The sequence below is a fragment of the Helianthus annuus genome, chromosome 1, assembly GCF_002127325.2.
Source record: "Helianthus annuus cultivar XRQ/B chromosome 1, HanXRQr2.0-SUNRISE, whole genome shotgun sequence".
NCBI lineage: Eukaryota > Viridiplantae > Streptophyta > Magnoliopsida > Asterales > Asteraceae > Helianthus > Helianthus annuus.
Genome location: NC_035433.2, coordinates 102,442,670 through 102,453,860, shown reverse-complemented (window position 1 = coordinate 102,453,860; position 11,191 = coordinate 102,442,670). Strand labels below are relative to the sequence as shown.

General features: G+C 31.7%; 1 protein-coding gene across 1 annotated transcript; it reads left to right on the top strand.

Moving 5' to 3' along the window:
• The first annotated feature begins 385 nt into the window (after nucleotides 1-385).
• On the top strand, nucleotides 386-9,335 carry LOC110927543 (aspartic proteinase-like protein 2). The gene is made up of 7 exons (XM_035989929.1): nucleotides 386-629; nucleotides 819-970; nucleotides 1,088-1,161; nucleotides 1,313-1,400; nucleotides 8,457-8,532; nucleotides 8,615-8,686; nucleotides 9,041-9,335. Exons 1-7 carry the CDS (start codon nucleotides 581-583, stop codon nucleotides 9,193-9,195), a joined length of 666 nt encoding a protein of 221 aa, XP_035845822.1. The 5' UTR covers nucleotides 386-580; the 3' UTR covers nucleotides 9,196-9,335.
• The last annotated feature ends 1,856 nt before the right edge of the window (nucleotides 9,336-11,191 follow it).

Here is an 11,191-nt window from a genome sequence, read left to right as displayed (position 1 = left end):
TGTGTCAGCGGTGGCTTTTTGGGCCTGCCCATTTATGATCATGCAGCTAAACATGTTGTATCCTATATCTGACAGCCGGGCCATCAACTATATGATCCAAATGATTCGTTTACGGGAAAGTTGGTGACATGTGATGAAGAGATTTGCAAAGACATCAATGGGGCTGGTTGCAAGGCTAATACGTCTTGTCATTGTCCGTGACGAGAGCTATGGAGATGGGAGTAACAGTATGGGTTACTTGGTCAAAGATCTTGTCCAATATCACAGTGTCTCAGGTGACTTTGAAACTAGGCTGGAAAATGCAAGTGTTATTTTTGGGTACATCCGTTAATATTAATTACAAAACTCATGTATTAATTAGGCTTTAGAAATATGATCCGTTTGATATGTAATATTATTATTGTTTTAATCAGGTGTCGTACTATACAATCTGGCAACCTAAATTCTTCCTTTGATGGAATTCTTGGTTTCGGAAAATCAAATGCATCCGTCTTATCACAACTGGCATCTCTCGGTGTGAAAAGGATGTTTGCACATTGTTTAGATAGTTATAACATGGGTGGTATTTTTGCAATTGGGCATGTTGTTCAGCCAAAAGTTATTAATTCAACACCTTTCATACCCAGCGAGTGAGTAATAATTACTATCTTTTCTAACCATCATCTAGAGTTAACTGCCATTTTCGTCCCTGTGGTTTGTTCACTTTTGCCATTTCAGGCCAAAATGACAGTTAACTCCATCATCTATATTCTAGTTTGATTGTTCAGATTCCCTAGTTTTAGACATTCGATGAGAAAATATCACTTTTGAATCTATAGGGAACATCACTGCCTATGTGACGAGAATTGAAGTCGGTGGAGAGTTTTTGAATCTTTCAAATGGAGGGGTAGATAAGCGAAAGGCAGTAATCGATAGTGGTACATCATTGGTATATCTCCCAGAAGTGATCTACAAGCCACTGGTGAATAAGGTGAATTCTTAATCATTTATTGTTGATTAAACTAACTGGCTAGTCATAGCTTTCATTTGGAAGGAAGTTTTCTCTTTTTATTTTATGTGCTTGTTATTTTTGTTTCTTTTCTTTTAGATACTAGCAGTGCATTCCGATATATATGTTCTTCATGACACTGTTACATGCATTGGAAGGAGGGGTATAAAACTGTAAGGAACTTTCTTTCTTCATAACCTGCATTTTAGAGGACTAGTATCCATCCCTAAAAGGAAAAAAAAAAAAAAAAAAAAACTTGATTTTGAGGCATTCGGTAACCTTTTTCTTCTTATGTTAAAGCAATGATAACGATTATGATCGCAGTGTTGATGATGAGTTTCCAGCAGTCACATTCCATTTTGAAAATTCACTTTCATTGAAGGTTGATCCTCATGATTATCTGTTTAAATATGTAAGTATCCTTTGTCTTGCAAACCCTTTAGAGCTTTTTTTCCTTCAACGACTCTTAAGAATAATGGTACTGTTTTGCAAATTGTAGAACTTTCTACAACCTAAATTTCAGAACTGAACCAGCATTATTTGTTCTTTTGCTTAAAAATGTTTTATGAAGTGGCCATTGGCTATTGACATAACCATCATTTCTTTCTATGCAGTCAATGTATTCTTATTGAGTGTGTGTGTTATTCCAATATTAGTCATTTCCTTTTTGTGACACTTGATACCTAATTCAGCCAATCCACTGTCGTCGTTGGTAGAGTTACATGTGGTAGACCATTAGCGCCTTAGCGGTAGGGATTGTCTTGATCTTGCATAGTTTCTCGGTTCTGATGCTAACACAGTTTTATATATCACCTCAAAACTCGGTATTTGTTGAACAAAAAATCAAAATATTGGACATACCCATTTTCAAATCTGTTACAAGGAGAACTTGCATTTGGGTATGATATTATGTAAATTTTGAGGAGTGTATATGAATTATGCTTTTTAATAAAATGCATCTGTAAGATTAAATATAATTATTATATTTATATTTAATTGTGTAGCCATTATAATCATTTATATTATTTGGATCAAAATATATTAAACCTATAATAAATTAGTTGGTAATTGTTGATGGGCCAGATTACCCTAATTAACTAATTGGGTTTCCCCTTGGGTGTATATAAGGAGATTACTAGAGAGGGATTAGGGTTAGACCCTCATAACATCACACTAAAATCGCCCCTCCTCTCTCTCCATTACTACGAGTTCTTCAACCCTAAAGAACTCGGTACTACCATCAAGAAGATACATCCTAAAGGGGAACCAGACCAATCTGACGAACATGACGTCTACTTCCCTCTCTGGTGTGGTGACTGCTAATCAGGTACACACCTCTTATTTTATTGTTTATGATTGAATTTACATCATTAGGGTTTATGTTTTACCCATGATCTTATGATATAATCAACATGTGGTATCAGAGCAGATGTTGATTGTATCAATTCAATCAAGGAATTCAATGAATCGATTTGGAACTTAAAATCAATCAAAATTATTTTATCTTTGATGATTACTAAGCCGTTTAATGAAAATAATGGAAATTACGTAAACCCTTTACGGTTCTCGTTCCCACTGTTGATTAATTAGTATTGTTATTGATTTTGAAATTTGAAATCAAAATTGATTCATTGAATTATTTTCCGATTTACACTTCATCAATATTTAATTGAAGTCAATATTTTATGGATGCTTATGATTGATGATGAAAAGAATATCTCATATCATAAATAAAGTTTGCTGCAATCATTAACCATGTTATGTCCATTGTATTATAAATTAATTGAATTCAATGGAAAAACAATCTTATTAATATTATAGTTATGATATAATCCAACGTTTTTTTTGTTGGTAATAATGTAATTAACATTTAATTTTAAAAGAAATCCCTTTATTTAGGGATAAGTTAGATTTTGATTATATTTCCTAAAATTGTATAACTTTATCTCCAAGTTTTCGAATAATATATTATTTTAATCGAATAATTAACTTGGATAGATAGAGATTTTTTGAAATTATAATCAAATCCCTTAAAATTAGCTGATTCAACTTTATCACAAAACAGCTGTTAACGAGGTTGCTACTCGCAACCATGAGGTTGCTACTCGCAACCATGAGGTTGCTACTCGCAACCATGAGGTTGCTACTCGAAACCATGAGGTTGCGACTCGCAACCATAACGTGATTGATCGAAACCATGAGGTTGCGACTCGCAACCATAACGTGATTAGTCGAGACTAAGGTTGCGACTCGAAACCATAACAGCATAACTCGAGACTAAGGTTGCGACTCGAAACCATAACAGCATAACTCGAGACTAAAGTTGCGACTCGAAACCATAACAGCACGACTCGAGACCATGACTCGAAATCTCAAAACTTAGGCTGTTTAATGTGAACTAAGACTTAGCTAATTAATAATTGGTTTTGTAAATACTTAGTTAATTAATAAGGATCAAATAATGTTTTACAAAACCAAAATAGCTTAACTTGAATGAGCTTTTGATGTATTAATTCTGGCCAAAGCTGATTTACTACATCTATTTATTGTTCAAGTCTTATAAAAGCTATGTTAAGTATGCATTACAAACGTGAAATGTCTTAATTCTGGCCAAAGCTGATTTAATTCATTTATGTTTAGCATGCTTGACAAGTGCATAACTAAAGTGATTGTCTCATTTCTGGCCAAAGCTGATTTGTCACGATTACTTTGCACACATACTTAAATGATTACACTTCTGGCCAAAGCTGATTTGTCTTTGTTTAAGTAGGACTTTACTAAGTCTATTATTTTGATGTTAGTAATAGACATATCACAATCTCTTCACATAATGATCCTTATATTAATGATCCTTACTTAATTTTATGATCATTTCGTCTGCCTTATTTTAAGTACCCATAATTTTACTCACTATAATTTACTTCTACATATATCTCATCCACTCTAATTCCTAAACCCAAAATGTTTGCTTTATTAAAGTTTCTATTGGAATTAGCTCTTAAATTAAATCCTTGATTATTTATTAAGACACGATAATCCTATTGCTCTCTTCTGATAAAGATTATAAAGAAGAAAATTAGAGCATGATGATCAGGACAAATCGAACATGATGTCTCTTATGATAATCAAGAACTCTCTAACATAATTGCTATCACTAAAGTTATTCCAGATTAAGTCTTCCCTATGACTAATCTATTATTATGGAATAATCACAAGAGCTCCTAAGATGCATGCCTTCTTTTTTAAAATTCTAAATTATAAAGTTAAGTGGTATATGTGAATACATTATAATGTACAATATCATGACCCATATAGTTAAGGGCTTACGCATGAAAATAAGTACATTTTTCCAGTACATTACATACTAAGATTTTCACTTGTACAATTTGATGCCTTATAAATCAACTATAACACTCAAAAGTACCAAAGTATAATGAGTGTGTTGATAAGCAACTTATGTACAAATAAATAAATGTTTAAAACTGGAAAATAAGATGTTATTCACCTTACAACCACTAAAACCTTAAAAGAGGATTGTTCTAAGGTCCATAGTCAAAATACAAGTACAAGATCCCAACTCTAATGTTCTTCAAGGGAAAATCTCACTACATGATTATGCCATTAGACTAGGCATAAGCAACGAGACTATCTATTATTCAAAGGAACGGTTGGATAAGTTAATTAGGTAGTCACTTACTAATGATATTTAAGTCTGATAATTTTTAATATTCCTATTAACACATGATAAGTTGACTCTAGTTCTAAACGTTTCCTTACCAGAACTCAACAAATAATTAACATGAGAGTTAGTGACAAAAATTAAATGTTAAGGCTATAAAAAAAAAAAAAAAAAAAAAAAAAAAAAAAAAAAACCATAATAAGCAGTCTTCTAACAAAACTTTTCGATACCTTACATATTCTGAAGAAGAATCAGAATATAGTATCATAATTAAGCTATGTTATGAAGGCTATGAGGTTTGCATGGTTAACATAAAGTCACATTTACTTAAACTCTCATATTATTTGTTTTAATATCTGGATAGAAACATTACTAAGATGGAACTAGATGATATCTTAAACTTTCACAAATTTTGTCATCATGCAAATGAGAATTTGATAAAATAAAATGAGACTTATAAATTTCATCCATTATAACCGAAATTCATGAGAAATCATGACATGGTTAATGAGGATGATTTTTTTTATCTAATCTCATTTTAAGTGATTTTAAATCATGACGTTACAGCCCTAAATATTACTTGGCTTAAGGAATAAGTATGGGTCCATCATAAGTTATATTTCATTAACATTTGTGGAACTTATTCCAAAATGGAATATTCAGACATAATTCATTTATCAATTAAAGACTATTTGCTTGTATCTAAATTAGTCTTATATGGCCCATGGTCTTAAAGAAATATATTCATATATGTACTTAATAAGATTTCTATTAAATATGTCCCTAAAGTTTCTCATGATATCTGGACATTAAAGGAATCAAATAAAGTCATATGTGATAGGTTCCCACGTTGCGTAGCTCATTGAAACTTCTCTTGTAGCATTATAGAGATATTAAAGATCAGTGGGAGCATTAAGTGCCTTAATAATAACTAGCAATAGTTACAAGAGGTGAGGGAGTGAAAATTTTACATTACATAAATTTACACCTCTTGTACAAGACACTGCTCCATCTTGACACTGTTCTATCATAACTTGTCTCCTTAAAATCTAATACTACTCTTACAAAAGTTTCATTGTTGCTTAATTGTGGGCACACTTAGATTTCTTACCTAAACTAACATAATCCTCAACAAGAGAAACTACAATGACTAACGTCATTAATATGTTCATTAATATGTTTTCTCTATTAGAATTTGTTTGGTCGTTAAATATTGACCCTAAGCATGCTGAGTTCCTAAAGATTTCTAAGGTCAGTGGGAGCAGTCAAATTCCTTATCATGACTTGCAAGGAGTACAAGAGGTGGGGGGAAGAGTGTCATTAAATTTTACTCTGAATTTAACTCCGATTACACCTCTTGTACACCATACTGCACCAACTCTTACAAACTTAGAATCCTGAAAATGATAGCAACCTAACCAAGAGCTAATCCATAAAACTGAAACTTCTAACAAACCCAACAATCAACTCAGGAGGTCATCTAGGTTTAAAAAAACCTACTAACTTTGATGATTACATAACCTCCCTAATTTGGAGTTGAAATGGATTTTGGAAAAGTTTACTGATCTTATCTCTTCTAATTAAGCCATTAGTGTCAATCAATCTTCTGAATAGAATAAAACAGTTTTCTAGTACAACTGATTTTATGTGTTCGCATAACGTTTGGGATTTGATTGAATTACCTAAGAGTGTTCATAACTAAACCAAATCCTTATATAAACGTTAAGACACAAAGAAGCATGATTGATTGTCAAAGGTTATACTCAGGAAAAGATATATTATTAAAGAATCTTTCTTACATATCTAACAAAAGATTTCTTTTAGGATCATCACTGTTCTAGTAGCTTATAATAGTTTTGAGCTACATTAGATGAACATTAAAACAACTTTCCCTAACAACTGGCTGACATATTTACATGTTCATAAAACAACCTGAAAGTTCTAAACTTAAGGTTAAAGAACAGTTTGTCTATAAGCCAATAAAATCTATGTATGGGTTAATGCAAACATCATAATGTGATGAAATCTTAACGAAATTATTTTCATCAACAACTAAGTGGAATAATGTACCTACCTCAAGATGAGTGGGAGCAACTAAGATAAACTTGTCTATATAGATGATATTCTTTTGACAGGTATATGTTACATAAGTCAAAGCATTGTTAACACAAACTTTGATATAATAGATCTCAGAGATATCTCTTACATAATAGATATCATAACATGTTGAGATAGACCAAATGGGACATTACTTCCGTTCCATAAGTTTAACATTAAATTGGTCCTTACATATGTAACAAACAATACTGCTCTCCTTTAGAGGATAATAGGATAAATGAGATTATTTCTTACGCTTCATTAATTAGAAGCCTTATGTAAGTTCAAGTCTATACTCGTTTAGATATTACTCATATTGCAACACACTAGATATGTCTAGATTAATGTGAAGCATTTAATTGAGTATTACAATATCTTTAAAAGAAACGAGAGACTATAATTTAAAGAAGAAGTGAGAATTAAAACTGGTTTATTACTCTAACTTTGTAATATTCAAAGATGACAAAATGTAATTTCGGGTATATCTTTATGTCAGCAGACAAAACCTATCTTATGGAGGAGTCATAATAAACTGATAATAACAACCTAAGATATGACGATATAATATATTGTTGATCACAAAGCAATAGTCACTAAATGTTGTTGAAAATTTATCAGTGGACTCATAAGTTTATTAACTCCATATAATTAATATATTGAAGACTTATTGTGATAAAGTCAGCTACCATGTCTCCTTGAACAGTAACAGTTCGAGAGGTGCTGCATTAAATTTCGATACACAATTAATTATTCGTTTATGAACGAATTGAGGAAACTAAATCTTTGTATCGAATGCATTCATGATATGCTTAAGGATCCTATAACTAAAAGTCTATCACCCATAACTATTATGTAAGCGCTTATAATAATCACGGGTTTATTGATGACTATGTACAACTGCATATCGTACTATGAATGATTAACTTTTAATATTCCTCATCAGTTTGATTTTGTATGTCTCTTACATATGTTCTGCCGGTGTAATGACATATAGACAACTATAAATACAAATCAAACGCTAAAGGGCTTGTTTGTATTTTGATCATAACTGTTAGGTTTTAAATTAAGGCTATAGTATGACTAATGGGGGTCCTGAGTCGCATAATGATTCAACGGCTGTATTTCTCTGCTATAGTACTTGTTTAAGGCTAAAATGAGTATTAACTTCTGATCAGACTAATCTAATACTCATGATAAATGATTACTCGGCTAAGTGGGAGAATGTAAGATTAAATATAATTATTATATTTATATTTAATTGTGTAGCCATTATAATCATTTATATTATTTGGATCAAAATATATTAAACCTATAATAAATTAGTTGGTAATTGTTGATGGGCCAGATTACCCTAATTAACTAATTGGGTTTCCCCTTGGGTGTATATAAGGAGATTACTAGAGAGGGATTAGGGTTAGACCCTCATAACATCACACTAAAATCGCCCCTCCTCTCTCTCCATTACTACGAGTTCTTCAACCCTAAAGAACTCGGTACTACCATCAAGAAGATACATCCTAAAGGGGAACCAGACCAATCTGACGAACATGACGTCTACTTCCCTCTCTGGTGTGGTGACTGCTAATCAGGTACACACCTCTTATTTTATTGTTTATGATTGAATTTACATCATTAGGGTTTATGTTTTACCCATGATCTTATGATATAATCAACAGCATCAAAATCTTGTAGGGTGATTTAATTTGTTTGGGGTGGCAAGAGAATAACATGGGCTCCACAAGTGAAAGGGACATAATTGTATTGGAAGGTAATTAACCACATAATTACCACATTAATTAATGAGATTAAATCCATAACTCATTCCTTGTTATTTGTTTTTAATTTTGCAGAATTGATACTCTTGGATAAGCTCTTCTTGTATGATCTTGAAAAGCAGACAATTGGATGGACCGAATACAACTGTGAGTTCTATGTTTTTAACGTGTTAATTCGGGTTGGTCAAAGGGGGTTTGGGTCAACTGGTAACTTTCGGTATGGGTTGAAATCTTTAGGTTGACCCAACACCCCTTTTCTTCAAAATATTCAAAATGTTGTATAAGTAGTTAGGGTGTCAGATATGATCACGATAAACTATAATAATCATAATCTTTGAATGAATTGATTTTTAAGGTTTTATAATAAGCAAATGTAACTCGTTTGACTAGTTTCCTTTTAAGCTAACTTTTTGGATTTACCTGTTTCACCCATTTAAAAGGGCCAAATTGCCATTTGTCACCTCTACTGGATTTCAACTTTAGTTTTCTCTACTGTTTCAGGCTCTTCAAGCATTGCACTTGAGGATGAAGTCAACGGATTGGTAAATTTAGTTGGCTTTCAAAGTGATAGCGTGTCATCTGCTATGAGTTTGATTATCCATAGGTTTCTGATATTCTTGTTATTAGTTTCTCTACTGATAATTCATGCTAAATAGTAACAGTAGCGGATAGGCAACATGGGTAGTTATCGTCTATTAGTCGTTAGTGTTAGCGGGTCATGATGTCTTAAGTAAGCAGTGGTAGTTTATTTACTGTCATTTCCTTGTTAATGCAAAGCCTATTAGTGGCGGTGAATGCTTTAGTCTAAGGTCATTGACTGAATTCTAATTATCTAATCTCATCCCAAATTTACTATATTACTGTATTATTATTTTATTAATAATAACATTTGCAAGTCGGGTGAATTAGTAACTTCACTTTTTGTTTTTTTTTTCTTTTCAATTTGGGTGAACACCAACTTTAATTTTTTATTTTCTTTATTGTTTTTCTAATTTCAACTTCACTCTTTTTGCTATAAAAAAATTATAAGCCTTTAACCCAACACTTTTACTTTTAACATATAACTTTCGTTTGTTTGGTTTTTGATAACTACATATGCCGTTACGTTTAATATTTTCTTGACATTCCAATATAAATTTTATTAAAAACTACATATGCGGTGACGAAACCAAGCCGGTACCGACCGAAGAACCGATATTGGTGTTCGTTTTTATTTTTTGGATTACATCATACACCTTTTGTGTAACAAAACATTGTAAATAAACTTTTTTTCAACCGTCAAAGTTGAGTCTTACTAATTTTAACATTCTCAATGCAATACATCGGATTCACCCACTAGTTACATTTGTAATTGCAATATTTATTAACAATAACTAAATTTATTGGGCCACTTGATGTGTCACCATTAGACCGTTTATATACAAATTGATTGTAAAGCCATACATTACTTTTTTCATTCCATTCTTATTTCTATCGCGCATTACAGTATTTTTATAATCGTGTTAAATTTATAACAATAGTTAGTTTTATACTAAAGACTATTCGTTTATTATCATTTTACATTCCATTCTTATTTGTATCGTGCATTACATTATTTTTATAATCATGATAAATTTATAACAATAGTTAGTTTTATAAATCAAGGCTTTTCGTTTATTATAATTTTAAAATAATAGAGTTTTTAATTATACGTTTGTGCTACTCCATTAAAGTGTATATGGATACGTTTATCATTTATTATTATACGATGTATGAACTCAGGGGCTTTTTTTTTGCAACTTCCATTTTCACTTTTATATATTATATATGTAATTTACGCTTTTAACTCATCCTAATTTTTAATTATTTAGTTTTACTCTAATAACCAGTGTTCGTTTGCTTTTTTGTTTAAAGTTGAACACTCGACTCTGTTTAATTTTTTTTCTCAACCCGGGATAAATTTTGTTGAAAACGGGGTGTGTTCAAAATACAGTTTTTTTTGGTATTGTAGACTAGATCAACTGACGTTGTCGCCCTGTAGCTGTGACAAACGTAACGGATACCGACCAAACAATGCCGTACCACCATTCGTTTTTTAATGCTTTTCAATTAATGTAAAACACAACTTTAATTTTTGAAGAACGACTTTACTTTTTGGTTTACATCAAATAACTTTTGTGTATTGAAGTCATTATAACCATTTTTTTTGTAGCTTAAGAGTTCTGTTCATAATAGTGTGTTGATTAATACCGTAAACTATACCAATTGTCGGTACCATACCAGTAATGAAACGAACTGACCCAATACCAACCATGCGTTGGTTACCCAATAATGTTATTGGAACCGGTATCGGTATTCGGTTTCCGATTGATGTAAAACGCATGTCGATATATGATGTGTGTGTAGTGTAATATATTTTTGGTATATATTTTAAGCCCTTTTTACACTTTTTAGCCAAGTTTTAAATTTATAAAACACGATATTTACTAACACTAAACACACATATGGGCAAGTGCATCCATCGTGGACGTAGTATAGTGTTGGTAAGATACCGAGGTCGTCCAAGGACACAAGAGCTTTTAGTACCGGTTTATCCTCAACGTCTAATCAAATCAAAATGTTAGAAAAGATTTTTAAACTAAGAAAATAAAACTAACTAAATGCTGAAAAATA